This window comes from Apodemus sylvaticus, chromosome 9 (genome assembly GCF_947179515.1).
Source record: "Apodemus sylvaticus chromosome 9, mApoSyl1.1, whole genome shotgun sequence".
Classification (NCBI taxonomy): Eukaryota; Metazoa; Chordata; class Mammalia; order Rodentia; family Muridae; genus Apodemus; species Apodemus sylvaticus.
Window position 1 is genome coordinate 80,985,329 of NC_067480.1, and position 18,299 is coordinate 81,003,627.

General features: G+C 42.8%; 1 protein-coding gene across 4 annotated transcripts in view; it reads right to left on the bottom strand.

Annotated features, from left to right (window-relative positions):
• Znf318 (zinc finger protein 318) overlaps nt 1-18,033 on the bottom strand; it is a 36,717-nt gene extending 18,684 nt beyond the window's left edge. For 3 of the 4 annotated variants that reach the window (XR_007979411.1, XM_052192110.1, XM_052192109.1), the window contains exons 1-4: nt 17,400-18,033; nt 14,818-14,969; nt 4,734-5,376; nt 1,935-3,380 (exon numbers count right to left, since the gene is read on the bottom strand). Coding sequence is in view for 3 of the 4 variants with exons in the window: in XM_052192110.1 (XP_052048070.1) it covers nt 1,935-3,380; nt 4,734-5,376; nt 14,818-14,969; nt 17,400-17,888 (2,730 nt within the window). In the remaining variant the exon portion in view is untranslated. The remainder of the gene's footprint in view (nt 1-1,934; nt 3,381-4,733; nt 5,377-14,817; nt 14,970-17,399) is intronic. The other variant, XM_052192108.1, reaches the window with a different exon arrangement.
• Nucleotides 18,034-18,299: the final 266 nt, after the last annotated feature.

Genomic DNA, 18,299 nt, shown 5'->3' on the forward strand with positions numbered 1-18,299 from the left:
CTTCACAACATTTTCTCTATTTTACAGTAGAAAAAGTGATCAACTCTCTTGGGGCAGACTAGAGATGCCCAGCAGTTATGAGCAGGTATAGCTCTAGTAAAGGACCTAAGCTCAGTTCCTAGCACCCACATCAGGTGGCTCACAGCTGTCTGTAACTATAGTTCCAGAGCGTCCCACATCCTCTTCTGGACTTGTTGGGCACCTATCCACATGTGCACAAGTCCACATACAGGCAGGAACATACATACACAATTATAAGTCTTGGAGCTGGAGAGGTGACTCAGTGGTTAAAGCACTGACTGCTCTTCTAGAAAACCTGTGTTCTGTCTATTGATAGCACCTACATAGTGGGTCACTATGCTTCTAATTCTACACTTCAGAGGATCTGAAGCTCTCTCTCTTCTGGTCTCTAAAATACCAGGCATGAATATAGTGCAACACATATATACAGACAAAACAAACACATAAAATAAATAAATTCTTAAATTAAAACTATAAACCAGGCGGTGGTGGTGCATGCCTTTAATCCCAGCGTTTGGTAGGCAGAGGCAGGTGGATTTCTGAGTTCAAGGCCAGCCTGGTCTACAGAGTGAGTTCCAGGGCAGTCAGGGCTACACAGAGAAACCCTGTCTCAAAAAAAAAAAAAAAGAAAAAAAAAAAGAAAAAAGAAAAGAAAAAAGAAAAAAGAAAAACAAAACAAAATATAAAGAATCTTTTAAAAAGATGTTACCCAAGGTCACACAAGTCAGAGTAAATTTAAAATACAGATACAGATTGTATATGGTGGCATATGCATTTCCCAGAACTTGGAGACAGAGCCAGGTAGATCTTTTGAGTCAGAGGCTAATCTAGTCTACATAAAGAGTTCTAGGCCAGCCAGGAATATATAGCAAAATCCTGGTCTCAAAATAAATAAACAAAAAACAGATATAGCTATCCTAAATATCTTTTAACCATGTTACTACCAGCTAACAGAAAAAAAAGCAAATATGGCTTGTCTTTAATAAGCAAATGAAAAAAGACATGTATTATCCGCCCTGATTTAGTTTAAGGCTCTTAAAGAGAAAGTGCTCACTGTTGGAAAAATGGCTCAATATTTAAATGCACTGGCTGCTTTTCTAGAGGTCCTGAATTCAATTCTCAGTACCCACCTGGTGGCTCACAACCATCTACAATGGGATCTGATGCCCTCTTCTGGGACATAAGCACCCATGCAGACAGAAATATGCATCTATGCATACATAAATAAATCCAAAGAAAGATTTTTTCTTTTTCTTTCTTTTTTTAATGGAATAGAATCTTCAAGAAAAGACTTTTGAGTGTTACTCTCATACTGATTTTTCAAGCCCACCTTTAATCCCAGCACTCCGGAAGCAGAGGCAGACAGATCTCTGTGAGTCCAAGGCCAGCCTGGTCTACAGATTAAGTTCTAGGACTAGGACTACACAGAAATCCTATGAGTGTGTGTTGGGGGCAGGGGGGACACTCAGTCTCTAAACATTTTTTTCCTTAAAGTTTAAGTTTTGTTTTCATTGAAAGTTAAGATTGTCAATGAAACTTAAGGCTGGAGTCCAAAATATTTGAATACCATTGAAAATTAAAATTTTTGGTCCTTCAAGAATTAAATTATCTTTAAAATGGATAAAAGAGACTCTAAGATACTTTAAGGTTTGAAGCTTCTACCAGCAGTATTTTCAGATCATTCATGACAGAAATAAACAAACCTTACAGTCAGTCAGACTTTTTGTTTGGCTGACAAAGATGAGGAGCTCAGAGGGGCTATTACATACATTACTTGGATAATGATGTAAACCTCCAAAAAACAAATACCTTACAAATTTTCACCCACCTCAAAAAAAAAAAAAAAAGGTACAAATACATTACCATGTTAAAATAGCAAACCAAGGCATGCGATACCCAGAGCTCATATTCACCTTCTGCTTCTGGGAGGCACGGTTCTTCTCATCAGAGATCTTCTTTGGATTGTATTTTATGAGTGATGGAATGGACACCCGAACAGGAATTCGTTTCACAGAAATTGAGCCTAGTACTGGTATTTCTTGTTTGGGCTTTGCAGGAGTCACAGTGGGGATTACCCGGAGATTGGGACGACTCCGAGTAGCTTGTTTGGTTACTGGTATTAGCCGGTGTGGGTCAGATAAAGGGTGGCTTGGTGGTTGAGAGGCAGGATACATGGGCCACCTTGAGGCTGCATATGCCATGTAGTGCCTATAAGCATCAAAGGAGGGAATGACAGATCCCTGGTAATTAGGAGGTATCCGAGCTGCAGCAAACTGAGAGGCTCTTGGTATATGAAACTGAGATAATGTAGCAGAGTGAGGAAGTCTAATTGGGGTAGATGGGGCTGATGGCAACATGCACCGAACAGCAACAGATGACTGAAACCCACTGCCAACTACCTCTGGTCCTGAAACATGACCCACTGAATGGTCAGACTTTAGGAATGGAGGACTATTTTTTGTGCACAAGTAAGGATCCACTGGGGAAGAAGGGTGTGGATGAGATACTTCTGGGGACTGGGTATTGCTATGATGTACCTCCCTACTCTCCAGTCTGTGAGGGTCTGATGAGCGCCAATCAGTTGTGTAACTGTGGTCAACTGAGGAACAGCGGTCAGCTGAAAAGTGTCGGTCAGCAGACAAGTGTCGGTCAGCTGACGAACGTCGGTCAGCTAAGGGGCGTGATGATGGCTTCTTGCCATGAAGTCTCTCCTGGGTGCGTGCAGCCAATTTACCAATTTCTGCTACTCCAATATCCAGCCCTATGGTCTTAAGCAAGTCATGAATCTTGGCATATTCTGGATTGCTTTCTTCTAGTGATTCTAGCTTTACAGCTGGAGTTGAGGGCAGAGAGCTTGCCTTCTGTCTTGTACCTGTACTCTCGGGGTCCTCCAAGGACTTAGGTGGAGATTCTGATTTTATATCCTCCTCTTCATCCCCATAGAGAAATTTCTCCTCATCCTCAATATCAGGGAAGCTACGTCTTCTTTTTTCCTGTGTATTGGTAGGATCAGCCAACATGCTCAGAATTCGAGAAAAGCCACTGCCATCCTGGCTAGCTCTCTCATGGGGCAGTAAGAAGTCTGTCTGTTGCTCAAGTCCCTCAGCCTTCAAATCTAATTTTTCCTTAAAGCACAGAAAACTGTCAAATTTCTCACTGTTGTCTTTAGATATCTCATGGAGGGGACCCCACTGGTATAGGTTACTCTGAGGATCCTTCATGTCAGCCTCCACTGTAGTCCCCTTGTTTTCAATCTCTGAAGTAAAAGCAGCAATAGCACCACTTAGTGGAAGAGGTGAATGTTCAGAATAAAGAGAGCGGTCCTCACCGGAACTGGTACTGCTGGAAAAGCTCTCAAGCTGCAAACACAGACATGCTGATTTAGCATCTATGAGAAATTGCAAAGCACTAGCAACTCAGATAAACATTTCTTGAATAGGGGAGATATGTATAGACAAAACGAAAAGTGATATTAGCTAAGTTCAAGAAACAAGTCCTCTCTCCAATGGTCTCTGTCAGAGAAGGAGAAAGAGGAACTCAGTAACTACGTGGTCTGGACCTTTTACTGGTGTGCTTTTTTTTTTTTTTTCCTTATCAAGGAATTTGAATTCAAAAGGATTTTAGATATTTTCCCTAGCTTGTTTTCCTTTTCCTTCTTGTTTTAAGAACTACATTTATTATTGTTGTTGTGGCAGTTGTGGGAGTGAGAGGTGTCAACTATATGGGCACACATGAGCAGTGTGTGCTGGAGAAGAATGTGAACATATGGGCACGCAGAAGCATGGTGTTGGGGGAGAGGGGAGGTGTGTGAATATATGCACACATATGACCAATGTGTGTGTGAGAGAGGAGGGGAAGGGAGGGCAGGAGAGAAGAAGGGAAGGGAGAGCAGGGGAGGGAAGAGGTGGGTGAATGTACTGGCAAACATGAGCACTGTATATGTGTGAATTTTCAGGAGTCAGGTTCTGGGAATCAAACTTAGGTCATCAGGTTTGACCCCAGCCTTGCTAGGGGTCTAACTATGTAGCTCAGGCTGGCCTTAACTCTCACTGTGCTCTAACAGGACTTGAATCCTAATATACTAGAGTCTTAGCTGCTGGGATTATAGGTGTGTACCATCCCACTCAACTTGCTTTCATATCTACTGATGACCAAAAGAAAACACACACAAGTCAGACTACTGTGAAGACAGGAAACTTTAGAACTCTAACTAATTGGCCTCCTTTTGTTTCTCTCAGTGCTTTCAGTACTTGCTCAGAAACCTTTAATCAAACTAGTACTCTTGCCTGGCCATCTAGTCAGGAAAGGAAAAACAGGCCAGGAAAGTTAGGATTTCTCTAAAAATTACACAGGAGGTTGATGATTCCAGAACAGAATAATTTCATTTCTAGTCTAATGTTCTATAACTCAGAAGTTGTCTTCTTCTAAAGAGATGGAAAAAGAAATCAGGATTATTTCTCCTTTTGCCCTCAAGCTTCATTTTCAAGAAATTCACATTCAAAGATTACTATAGGGCTATTCAATTTAAAGAGAGAAAAAAAATCAAGGCAGATACTCTGCAAAATATATTTAGAAAGTAATCTGGCAACAGAAGCCCTTGTTTATGTGCTATGAGCCTACAGTTCAATTTGAGAATCTTAAAAGGGGGTGCTGTTAGGCCTACCAGTGTTATACAGCAATGGTACACAGGCTACAACAGAAATTCAACAGACCTGCAAGGAAGACTTCATTTCCACTTCAATTCGTTTCTTCAGAATGGACTTCTTGGGCATCACGGGTACTTCCTCAGGCTGCTGCAAAGAATATCCAGGCTCTGATGTCGTTAGGACACCTGACAAGCCAGGAATGGAACAGCCAGTCTGAATATCATCAACGCCCACCAGCTCCTGACTCAAGCCCCTACTTTGTTCCTCTTCTTCCTCTCGCTTTCGCCTGGCAAGGTCCAGTTCTCGAAACTCAGGGTCTAGAAACCTAGGGCTTGGGCTGCTTCTTCGCTGTCGATAGTTCCGAGTCCCAGATGTAAAGCTGGAGTGATCCCCTCCTGTACTGTGTACCTTCTCTGTGTCATCGTAACGGGGCCTTTTGGCCTCCCGGCTTCTTTCCTCAGATCGTATGGAATAGGAGGAGCTTTTAAGTTTGTCTCTATTCCGTTCTGTTCCCCTTAACAGTTCGTCATGACAACTGCTCTGGGGACTATACTCAGATCGATGCAGAAAAGTTTCTCTTGTTCGGTAGTCCTCATCAAGTTGTCCCAAGAAGGGACTAAGGGGCCCCTCCTCCCGAGAAATGTATCGTTCAAGTCCCCGAGAGCACTGGGAGCTTCGAGTGAAGACAGAATCATCAGTCAGGTCATCCCTGAGAAAAGAAACAAGCATCAATGAATATGTTGGCCTTGGAGAGAGAAAGGCTAGACAATGCTGAGATAATATAAATTAGGAAGTGGACATAGAATTCTTTTTTGTTTGTTTTTGAGACAGGGTTTCTCTGTGTAGCTCTAGCTGTCCTGGAACTCACTCTGTAGACCAGGTTGGCCTAGAACTCTGAGATCTGCCCCATAGAATTCTTAAAGCAATAGTAAACAATTATGAAATCCAAAGGCAGATTACACATGGAACATTTCCTTTCCCTTTCTCAGGGTCAGGAAATGTCACAAGCAGCTTTAGACTCGCATCAAGAGGTGCTACTACTAATACATCTAACAGAATTCTTAGGCTAATTACTTTTAAATTAGTCTGAGGACACAGTATCACACACACTAGAACTCAGGAGATATAAAATGATCACAAAGAGGCTAAAGAAATGATTTAGCAGTTAAGAGTGCATAGTATCTTCTACAAAATCCAAGTTTAGTTCCAGTACTCATGTTCAGTGGCTTCCTCCAATCTTAGGGATTGGGCAGCGTCTTCAGATTATGAGGATGCCCGCATTCACATGAACACACTCACACAGAAACACACACACATAACTGAAAAATAAAAATAAACCTTAAAATCCACAAAGAGTCTTAATTGATACTTGACTAGCTAGACCAGGTACAGGAGCCTATACCTTTAATCCCAACACCAGGGAGGCAGGTGGACTTTTCTGAATTCCTTCGCTACAAACTCAAACACTTGTCTTGAAAAAACAAAAAAATAAAAGGATTGGAAAGATGGCTCATTGGTTAAAAGCACTGGATGTTCTTCTAGAGCACATAGAGACATGGGTTTAATTCATAGCACCTATATGGCGGATCACAACCATTTATAACTTCAATTTCAGGGGATCCAATGCCTTCTTCGGGCTTCCTCCTCAGATACCATGCATGCCTGTAGTACACAGACATATACCCATATACATAAATATCAAATTTAAAGACAAAATAATAACAAAAAATTAGCTGACTAGCTAATAAATTCAAGCTCTTTGTCAGGACTAGCAGCCCTGGTATTACCTGGAAATTTATTAAACACTAATAATTTTAAGCAGACATGACGGTGAGTATCTGTAATACAACTGAGGATACTGAGTTCAGAGCCAACCTGGACTCTAGCAACAGAGTCCATCTGTCTCTGTGTCCCCCCCCACCCCCACCCCACCCCCGAGACAGGGTTTCTCTGACAGCCCTGGCTCTCCTGGAACTCACTCTGTAGACCAGGCTGGCCTCAAACTCAGAAATCCACCTGCCTCTGCCTCCCAAGTGCTGGGATTACAGGCATGCACTACCACCCCCGGCCCATCTGTCTTTTGACGACAGATTGGCTAGAGGACTCTACTCAAAAACAAGAAATACAGATTCTTAGGCTCTATCCCAGGCCTATTGGACTAGAGTTTGAATTTTAATGAGATTTCTAAGTGATTTGTATATGCCACAAAGTTTGAGAAACAACATTCAAGAACAATGGCTTTCAAGCTTTGTTCCATGGTTTAGGGTTATTTCTTTTTTACTTCTCTTTTTTCAAAGATTTATTTATTTATGTACATGAGTCACTGTCTTTGGTCACAGCAGAAGAGGGCATCAGATCCCATTACAGATAGTTGTGAGCCACCATGTGGATGCTGAGAATTGAACTCAGGACCTCTGGAAGAGCAGTAGCCAGTGCTCTTAACCTCTGAGCCATCTCTCCAGCCCTAGGTTTGTTTCTTAATCTGTTTTGCTTTTCTTAGCTGTGCAGGGGATAGAATCTGAGCCTCCACATCTAACAGGTAAGTACCTATCACTTGAGCATATGTATTTCCAGCCCACAGAGATTTTACAAAGCACTTAGGAGCTTCCTAAAGGAAGATGCTAGGAAAGCAAAGGTCCTGGATTCCCCACTCATCTAAGTGGACCAGTCCCAACTTCATGTCTACACACTCAAGCCTGACCTATTTCTCCTGGGGGAAAAGTTTCATTATCAGAATAACTAAGAACTGTTTGATCATGTTTCTTCCTGCCTTGCCTGGATAACTACAGGACTTAGAAATAAGTGATGTTCTGGCTCACTGTGTATTTTTATTGTTCAGAAATACAAAGGTTTGAGACCTTTGCAACATAAAAGTCAAAATTCAGGATGAAGTAGTTTTACTTCTAGCCCAGAGGCAGATAAAAAAATTAGCCACTTGGCAGCACTATGACCACAGAGCTTCTAAGATCCAAACCACAAGGATTCTGATATAAATTGTAGATGGAAATAAAGGTCCTCTAGGACTTTTTGTTTTGTTTTCCAAGACAGGGCTTCTCTGTGTAGCCCTTGCTGTCAAAGCACTAGCTTTGTAGACCAGGCTAGCCTTAAACTCATAAGAATCTGCCTGCCTCTTCCTCCCAAGTGCTAGGATTAAATATGTGTACCACCACTGCCAGGCTCCTCTAGGATTTTTTTTAATTGCATTAAATTTTTTTTATATGTGTACATGTCTGTATGTATTTGGGCACATGTGTTCTGTGGCACATATGTGGAGGTCAGAGGACCATGTGTGGAAGTTGGTTCTCTCCTTCTACTATATGTGTTCTAAGGATCTCAGGTCTTCAAGCTTATTGGCAAGTGCTTTTACCTGTTTAGCTGTCTTCCTTGCCAGGGGATCTTCTAGAATTTTAGAAATCTAATTTTATCTAGAAAGGAAGAAAGGAAAGAAGACAGGCAGGCAGGAAGGGAAAAAGAAACCAGGTCATCTCAGAAGTTAGGAAGCTGGGGCAAAATTATCACCATAAGTTTGAAACCAGACTGGATAGAATGAGTTCCAGGCCAGGCTGGGTTTTAAGGTGGAATCCAGTCTCAATAAAATAAGATAAAATAAAATAAAATCTGAGACTGGAGAGATGGCTCAGTGGTTAAGAACACTGACTGCTTTTCTAGAGGACATGGGTTCAATTCCCAGCAACCACGTAGCAGCTCACAACTACCTGTAACACCAATTTCAGGGGACCTGACACCCTCACACAGACATAGATGAAGGAAAAACATCAATGCACATAAAATAAAAATAATCATAGAAATATTATAAAAAATCCAGAATGAATTACCATCCAGAGAAAATAATTAGTAACTGTTTGTTTTTTAAGTTTAAAAAATATTTATATTGTTTTTTATGTGGGTTCATGTGTTCTATTACCCCCAGGAAGCCAGAATTTTGGACCCTCTGCAGCTAGAGCAATAGGCAGTTGAGAGCTAGAAACTTAACTTAGGTCCTCTAAAAAAATCAGTGTAGGTTCTTAACCACAATGTCTTCTCTCCAGTTGCCCTGTATTATTGTTTCTAATAACTTTTGTGTTTCTAAAAATGACCTTTTAAAAAAATGTGATTTTTATGTGCATAGGTGTTTTGTCTTCAAGTATGTCTATGCACCAAATCTAAGCGTGGTACCACTGGAGGCCAGAAGAGGGCATCAATTGCCCTGGAACTAGAGTTACAGATAGTGGTGAGTTGCCATGTAGGTGCTGGGAATCAAACCTAGGTTCTCTAGAAGAAAAGCCAGTACACTCTCTCTCTCAAAGATTTATTTTATGTATATGAGTACACTGTAGCTGTTTTCAGAGACACCAGAAGAGGGCATTGGATCCCATTACAGATGGTTATGAGCCACCATGTGGTTGCTAAGAATTGAACTGAGGACCTCTGGGAGAGCAGTCAGTGTTTTTAAACACTGAGCCATCTCTCCAGGCCCCAAGCCAGTGCTCTTAACCAATGATCCATCTCTTTAGGCCCACAGAAATTACTTTTAAAAAGAAATATGGATAATTTTGAGGTCTTAATGTATTATGAAACAAAATAAACTAAGAATGACCTCTGAAATCAAATACCACTGAAATAAAAATTTTACTCTATCAACTATAAAGATACATATTTCCAGGGAGATATGTTTACAAGTTGACTATCCCCAAACCATCAACCAACAAGTCTCATACTAGTACAGGAGAAAGACCCCATAAAGTATATGTAGAGTAGCAAGGTCACCTATGTTCTACTTCTCACTAGAACTAAGACATATCACCACCAAAAGAAGCATAAACCAAGATCTAATATGATACTACTTATCAAGAAGCTACAGATAAGATGGCCCTCATAAAAGCCTCAGTACAGACTCAGAAAGTCCAGCAAAAGGGGATATGACAGAAAAGTTAGGAAAAAAACAAAACCAGAAGTTATCCTGTAAATATAGTCCACAGTCAAGACTGCTTTTCAAAATTTCAATCCTTTTTCTTAAGGACTCCCAGGGAATTAAAGCTGTCATAAGAGATAGCTCCAGAGCTAACGAGATGGTGCAATGAACTCTTGTTATTTTTCCAAAGGATTGGGTTTAGTCTCCAGCACCTATAGAGAAGCTCACACCATCTGAAACTCCAGTTCTAGGACATCCAAAATGGACACTGGACATGCAAGTAGTACATATGTATATAGTAGACATACAAGTAGACATTCAAGACACACAGAATTTTAAACTAAAAAAAAAAAAAAAGGACTAAAAAGAATTACAATTGACAGTTAGTTGTGGCACACAGCTTTAATTCCAGCACTACAGAGGCAGAGGCAGGCAGATCTGTAAATTTGAGGCCAGCCTGGTCTACAGAGCTAGTCTAAGACATCCAGGATTACACAAGAAACCCTGTCATGAAAAAACAAAAACAAGCGAACAAAAAAATCACAATCGCCTTTAGCCTAGACCGACATAGTGACAGACACTCTAAAAGCTTTGGCTAAGCTGGGCATGGTGGCACACAACTTTAATTCCAACAATTGGGAGGCAGAGTAGGGGGATCTAAGTGAGTTCTAGGCCAGCCTAGACTACACAGTTCCAACACAGCCAGGACTAGACAATGAGATTGTTTCAAAACAGCAGCAGCAGCCGCCTTGGCTAAGACCTATTGGTTTTGTTTTATGTTGGTTTTAGTTTTTTGAAACAGGGTTTCCCTGTGTGTAGCTCTAGCTGTCCTGGAACTCACTCTGTAGACCAGGCTGGCCTTGAACTCAGAAGTCTCCTACCTCTGCCTCCCAAGTGCCATGATTAAAGTGTGAGTCACCACCACCCAGCTGACTCTTATGTGCGCATAAAGTTGTTCAGAAGTATAGGCTAATAGAAGTTTATGCAAAAGCAAGAAGTTTTTGCTGGTCAGTGGTGTCACACACCTTATTCCACTCAGGATGACTTAGAAGGCAGATAGCTGTAAGTTGAGGCCAGCCTGGTCTACAGATCAAGTTGCAAGACAGTCAGGGCTACTTGGAAAAAAATTACATGTGGGTAATAGAAATAGGAGGGCTCACTGTACTTCATTCTCTATTTTTAAAAATTATTTTTATTAGCATACATTAGTTGTATAAATTAACACATTATGACATTTCCTATATGCTTTATGTATTTTGATTATATTTCCCCCGTTGCCCCTTTTTATCCATTTCACCTTTCCTACTGATCCTTTCTTAGTACCAAATACTATTCTATTTTTTGTGTCTGTTTACAAATTTTCATTAAAGAAACTTAAAATGAAAGGCTAGAAGTATAGCTCAATGACAGAGTATTTGCCAAGCATACACAGACATTAGGGTTAGTTTTGCAGTATCAAGAGGATACCACAAAAGTAAAACAAAATAAAATATCCATCTGTAATGGGATCCAGATCCTAACTGAAATCCCTTTGGGAGTTGAATGACCCTTTCACAAGGGTCGAAAAATTAGTATCTTGCATATCAGATATTTACATTAAAATTTATAGCAGTAGCAAAATTACAGTTATGAAGTAGCAACAAAAATAACTGTAGGGTTGGGGGTCACCTGAGGAACTGCATTAAAGGGTCATAGCATTAGGAAGGGTGAGAACCACAAAGAAGCTTGTATAATGACATTCATAGTAGAATTATGTATAACAGCTAAAGGAAAAGACAACCCAATGATAGTCACCCATTTATTCAAAATGAATAAACAGAATTTGGTATATGCATCCAATGAAATATTAATGGCAATTAAAAAAACACCACAAACATGATGAACTTAAAATATGTGAAAGCCAGTCACAAAGAATCATATATTATATGAATAGTCAAATTAATAAAGCAGAAAACTTAAAGATTGCCTAGAACTGACATAAGGGTAAGGTTAAGTGTCTAAGGATTCCTCCTTATAGAAAATGTTCTATAGTGTACCGTAGTGATAGATACACAACTCTGTAAATATGTGTCTTAGTGTCCAAGTGTCTTTGAATTTTTCACTCAACTTGTTTTCACTCCCTTTTTAGAATCAGTCCTCTAGAAGACTGGTAAGACCACAATCTTGATAACTTGGTGTGCTGGCTACTCTTATGTCAACTTGACACAAGTTAGAGTCATGAGAAGAGGGAGCCTCAATTAAGAAAATGTTTCCATAATATTGGGCTATAGACAAGCATGTGGAGCATTTTCTTAATTAGTAATTGATGGGGAAGGGTCCAGTCCATTGTGTGTGGTGCTGGTGGTGGTCCTGGCTAAGCAGACTAGGCAAGTCATAAAGAGCAAGCCAGAAAGTAATGCCCTTCCATGGCCTCTGCATCAGGTCCTGCCTCCAGTTTCCTGCTCTGAGTTCCTATCCTGACTTCCTTCAGTGATGTACTACAATGTGGAAAGGTAGGCAAAATCCTTTCCTTTCCAATTTTGCTTTTGGTCATGATGTTTTATCATAATGATAGAAATCTAACTAAGTAGATTAACTAAACTACTAAAACTAAGTTTTAGGTAACTTGGCTGTTACCTAAAAGCCTAATAACAAGACTTGTTATTTAGTGACAGATTCACTAAAAGAGGAAAAATTTGGGGGGTCTCGAGAAAAAAATTTAACATGGTCTGTTGGAAATAAAGATTTTGCCGGGTGGTGGTGGCACACACTTTAATCCCAGCATTTGGGAGGCAGAGGCAGGTAGGTTTCTGAGTTCAAGGCCAGCCTGGTCTACAGAGTGAGTTCCAGGACAGCCAGGGCTACACAGAGAAACCCTGTCTCGAAAAAACTAAAAAAAAAAAAAAAAAAACAAAAACTAAAAAAAAAAAAAAGAAAGATTTTAAAAAGCATATGTGTCTGTGTTTGTGTTTCTGTGTCTATGCATAGCTATGTGCACATGAGTACAAGTGACATTGAAGGCCAGAGTGGACACTGGATTCTTGGAACTGGACTTATGGATCTGTAGCTGGTTGTGAGTTGCTCGACATGGGTTCCTGTAACTGAACTCCTGTCCTCTGCAAGGGCAGCCAAGTGGTTTTAACCATCAAGTCATTTCTCTAGCCCTAAAAATGGTCTGTTCAATTAGCTGAAGATTAGACCCACCATCAGGAAACATATTGAATATTCTGATGGATCTACAACCTGATTTTACTGGACAACAATCCATACAAAAGTAATCACAGCCTGGCAGTATGTTGCACTGTGATCTCTGAGTTTGAGGTCAGCCTGGTCCAGAGTTCCAGGATAGCTAAGGCTACACAGAAAAATCCTGTCCTGGAAAAAAAAAAAGTCAAAAAAAAGTAACCACAAATATGCAGGTAATAAAAATACAAAAAACAGCCTCACAGCTCCTGTGGAGACCCTTATCTCATTTTCTCTAAAACACTAGATTCTAGGAACAGTACAGTTCTAAACACTTTAAGAGGAAAATTAACTTTTTATAACTTAAAAAGAGAGTTGTTATCAGAGCATATATGCATAACAAAGAGGAAATGTCAGTCAAAGCACCGCAAAACCCAGCAAGGAAGGAAGAGACTCACACCCTGTACCACCACCCCAATCCACCTACTCAATCATCTCCCAAAATAGAAACAGACGGAAGGGCAAGAACTGTTGACTCAATTAGCAATCCAGTCATATACCTCGAAGCACAACCTTCTGAAGCTAAGGTGCTATATAAGACTGCCCTCCCTTGCTTCACTGCATCCATAGCCATTGGAGCTTAAAGTAAATACCAGTCCTCAGACTTCCAGCCCAGCTGTCCCACTCTACCTGCCTATACACTATACAATACTCAACACTACCTGTGATAAACGGTACTTCCTTGATTAATTACTATGAGTCACTTATGAAAACCCCAGTGTGTTAGACAGAGCCTATGGCAGACATGCTCGAGGATGGAGAACAGGCTGTCCTGCACTCCCATCCATACCTTTTTCCTTTTGTGAGGTAATAAAGTTATTTAATCCTCATATGTAACTTTCAGTAACTAAGGTCTACATTCAACAGTGTATAGTTGCCAGATGTGGTGGTGCACGCCTTTAATCCCAGCACTTGGGAGACAGAGGCAGGTGGATTTCTGAGTTCGAGGCCAGCCTGGTCTACAGAGTGAGTTCCAGGACAGCCAAGGCTACACAGAGAAACCCTGTCTCGGGGGTGAAAAATAAACAAACAAAAAACAATGTATAGTTTATTTACTTTTCCTTAGCACTCAAGAACTGTGAGCATTAATCACACAAAAAATTTAAAGATCTCTAGCTTTCTATTACTGCTTCATACATTTAATATACACACATGCATTATTTACTTAAATGCTTTCAGTATCTATATTCTGGCCTTATTGTGCTAAAAAAAGAATCATTAAAAGCTAATTTTGTAGTAGGATGTTGGGGTCATGCTTGTAATCTCAGCACTCAGGAAGCAGAGGCAAGAAGATTTTTATTGAGTTCCAGATCAGCCAGTCAGGGCTATATACACTGGCCCACACCCCTCAAAAAAGTCAAGTAGACTACCACAAGCCTTTAATCCCAGCACTGGAAAGCAGAGACAGAACTCTAGGTTCAAACTCATTTAGAGCTATAAAGTAAAATTATCTCAAATAAAAAATCCTCCATCAGTAAGAAACTTCAAACATCGTATATGGTGGCCCATGCCTTTAATCCCAGCACTTGGAAAGCAGAAGCAAGAGAATTTCTGAGTATAAGGCCAGTCTGGTCTACAGACTGAGTTCCAAGATAGACAGGGACACACAGAGAAACCTTCTCTTAAAAAAAAAAAAAAGAAGAAAAAGAGGAGAAAAAGGAGGAGAAGGAGGAAAAGGAGGAGAAGGAGGAAAAGGAAGAAGAGGAAGAAGAGGAGCGGGGAAAAAAGACTTCCCATTTTGTCCAAAACCTTCATTGTATAAGGGGATCTTCTTAGATTTTAATCTAATATTTGATTATGTCAAAGCTTCTCTTTCCACTTGTACTATGATGTTCTTTTTCTGGCACACATTTCATTCAGAAACCGAATCTATATCAACATACTCTTCCCACTCAGAAAGCCTTTTCCAAGTGTTGTATCTTCCACTGGACACAGACACCATTTGACTTCAACTTTCAAAGACATCATTCTGTCTTCCAGAACTAGCATGGTGTGCCTGCCTCAGCTGAAGCCTACCTGTCCATGTCCTCCAGACCATCCACTGGAGATCCCAGCCGCTCACTGAGCCGCCGCCGCTCTGGTGTGCTAACACAGAAGTGGTCATTGCCAACTGTGATCCTTAAACTCTGCTCCAAAGAAGAATCAGAACACAGGCCAGGAGAACGTCTCTACACAAGGTTAAAACAAAAACAAAACAAAAAAACCATATGGTAGTCAACATGAATGCATTTCTATGCCCCAAATGTTCTCCCTATTTATAAAATTGTTGTCTATCAGGGTAAGGAAGCATTCTACAATTAAAAATGAATTTTAGAAGTTTCCTTAGAGGAAATAATTCTTTTGAGACAGAGTTTCTCTGTGTAGGCCTGGCTGTCCTAGAATTCATTCTGTAGACCAGGCTAGCCTCAAACTCAGATCCATCTGTCATTCTGCTTCCTGAGTGCTGGGATTAAAGGCGTACGCCGCCGCCACCACCACCCAGAGAGATGAGAGTTTCTATGCTCCACTTGTTTCTAAAATTGTCCACTGTGTAACAGAGGCTACACAGAAAGATTCTGTCTCAAAAACCAAGACCTCTTATTCTTATGAAACACAGGAATAGCCAAATAAAAATCCCTGTTCTCAGGACACACACACACACACACACACACACACACACAAGTAAAGAAGGAGAGGCAAAACCAATTACGTTTTAAGTACTTCAGAAGGTATTAATAAATTGCACAGTCACTAAAAAAAATGAACTTTAAAAGACAAGGAAAAGGAGGAATCACTTGAGATAGGATGGTTAAAGGTAGCACTTCTGGGATGCTGCCACAAAATGGGACCACATAGGTTTTTCAAAGAAAATCAGATGTTTCAGGCCAAAGGACACATCTCAGGAATGAATCAGTATGCTTTGGGTAAGAGGCATAAAAGAGGCCAGGACATTTGCAGCAATGTGACAGAGAGACAAAATTAGGTAATTTGGATTTGATAATGTGATAAGCGCCACAGGAGGGTTTTAAGCATTAAAGTCACGTGATCCATCCACAATTTTCTTCCAGATGCTTGGACTACTTGATCTCTCATTCTCTTATGGTCTTAATTCAAGACTCACTTCTCATGAGGCTCTTTTCCTTGTAATTGTAACTCAATTCTGTTTTTAGCCCTTAATCACATTTAACACACCACAGAATTTCTAACTTCACCTATTTATAACTATCTAATTCATGGAAGATGCTCAATATATGCTTATTAAATGTATAAAATGAAGGCTTAAAATGAGTTTGGAGGCTCCAGTTAAAAGTACTATTCCTTCAAAGGACCAGACTTTGGATCACAGAACTCTGTCAACAGCAGCTAACTATCTCCAAGGAATCCAAAGTCTCTACCAGCATCTGGACTCCCACATATATACCTCGTTCCCAGGTATACCTGAATACACACTATTAAAAATATTTTAAAAAATCAATTTGATGGCTGAATACACACATACACCCCACACACACACACAAAATAAATAAACGGTGAGTAGCAAGGCTAAATTATGAAGAAGGCAATGTAACAATCCAAGGAAGAGGTAACAGGGTCATCAGAGTGCTGGGAGATGATAGGATAGCCTGGGGTTTCCCTTGAAGCTACACCCAACAGGTTAGATGAGGTAAATCTTTGGATGATACCAGAAAAACATTTTCCTAAGCGACAAAGAACTGGAGTCAATACCGTGCCCAGAAGAAGGGGGAGGCTGTAGTATTCTATTCTTCTGTTGTGAGGACTTCACAATGTGACAAATCAGTTTATGGCCAGAACACTAGGATACTATAGTGTCATCTAAGAGGTCAATATCACACCTCCACCTTTTTTAAAAATTAGGATGCTAAGGATCCAAGTTGTGTTTTACATTTTTGTAAGCCCCACAGAGTACGACTACTGAGTTACACCCACCACAATCATAAATTAACCCCACGCTCTGTTCCTCTTGCAGCACATTTTAACATGTAAAATCGCGGGCTGTGAGAATCAAAGATGTGAACTGAACCTCAGCTCCATCACTTGTGTGTCACCTTGATCGTTACTTAAACCCCTCTGAGCTGGTTCCTTGGCTGTGGTGAGTAACACTTATTGCTAATGCTTTACCCCAACGGACCGTGAACCCCCAAAGGCTGCCGTCGCTAGCTGGTGGCAGCAATCACAACGATTGACTATGCACACCTCTCGTCGGAGCAATAGCTCCAACTGAGACTCCATGACAGCTAAAGCATCTAGGCTGCTTCGGTTCAAGCTTTTCTCACTGGCCACCAGGCATTTCAGATGCTTTGCTCAACACGGGCCTTAAGGGGATGAATTTGACCAAACCTAAAGGAAGCACCACAGCCCCAATCAATCAGTGTGGATGAAATTCCCCTCGCCTTGGTGAACTTTTCCACATAGCAAGAGTGAAAGCCTCTTTCCAAGAAACCGGGCGTTCTGTTCCAACCAAACGGGTCCCGAGTCCGTTATTGTGTAAACGAGGCGCCCGGGACTGTCAGTGGCGGGGTGGACTCGGACATTCGGGCTCTGGCGTGAGGCCCGGGGGCTGGGGAGATGGGGGCAACATGGGCGAAGGGTGGGATTACCCGACTGCCGCCGTCGCCTGGATGGTCTCCGCGGCCGTCCCGGGCGAAGTCGGCGCGGGACTCGCCTCGAATGCTGCCTCGGAAGCCACCCAGGCCAGGTGGGTAGTGTCGCCGGCTCCGCGGTGGCGACGGAGAGCCGCGACGGGTGCGCGGCGGGGACGGGGAGACACGACGACCCCGCGGAGGGGATGGCGAGGCCCGGCGGCCGCGGGGCGGTGACGGCGAGGCCCGGCGGCCGCGGGGCGGGGACGGGGAGCCGCGACGACCACCCCGAGGCGGGGACGGCGAGGCCCAGCGGCCGCGGTGGCCTGAGGGCGAGCGGTGGCGGCGGGCGGAGAGCCGCAGCGAGGAGCAAGAGGGCGGCGGCGACGAGGGGCGGCGTGCCGAGCCTGACGAGGCGCCCACGGGACGGCCCGGCGGCGGGCCGCTCGCGCCGCCGTCTTTCGTCCGGTGCGAAGAGACAGAGGAGCGGGAGCCACTGCGGTACATGGCTACCGGGAGCGCCGCGGACGCGGCCCCGGAGCGTGCCGCCACAGCTGCAGGCACAGCCGCCAAGACCGCAGCGCGCCGCCCTCGCGGACGGAGCAGCCCCCTCCCGCGGCCCCGCCCCGCCCCCAAGGCCCGGCCGAGAGCGCCCCACCGGCCAGCGGTTGGGAGGGCGCGGGCACGCGCCGACACACCCCCCCCCCCCCCCGCCCTCCCAGGCTCCCGCGGCTGGACGCAGAGAGCGGCCGCGCGAGCGGGGAGCAGCGGGGAGGAGCGCGGAACCCGCGCGAGCACCAGGGACGCGCGCCCTGAGGTGCGCAGGCCCCGCCTCTCGGCCAGCAAGATGGCGACCGGCGAGCCGCCCACTTCCCCTCCCCCGGCGACCACGTGACTCAAAGACCCCCCCCATCAACC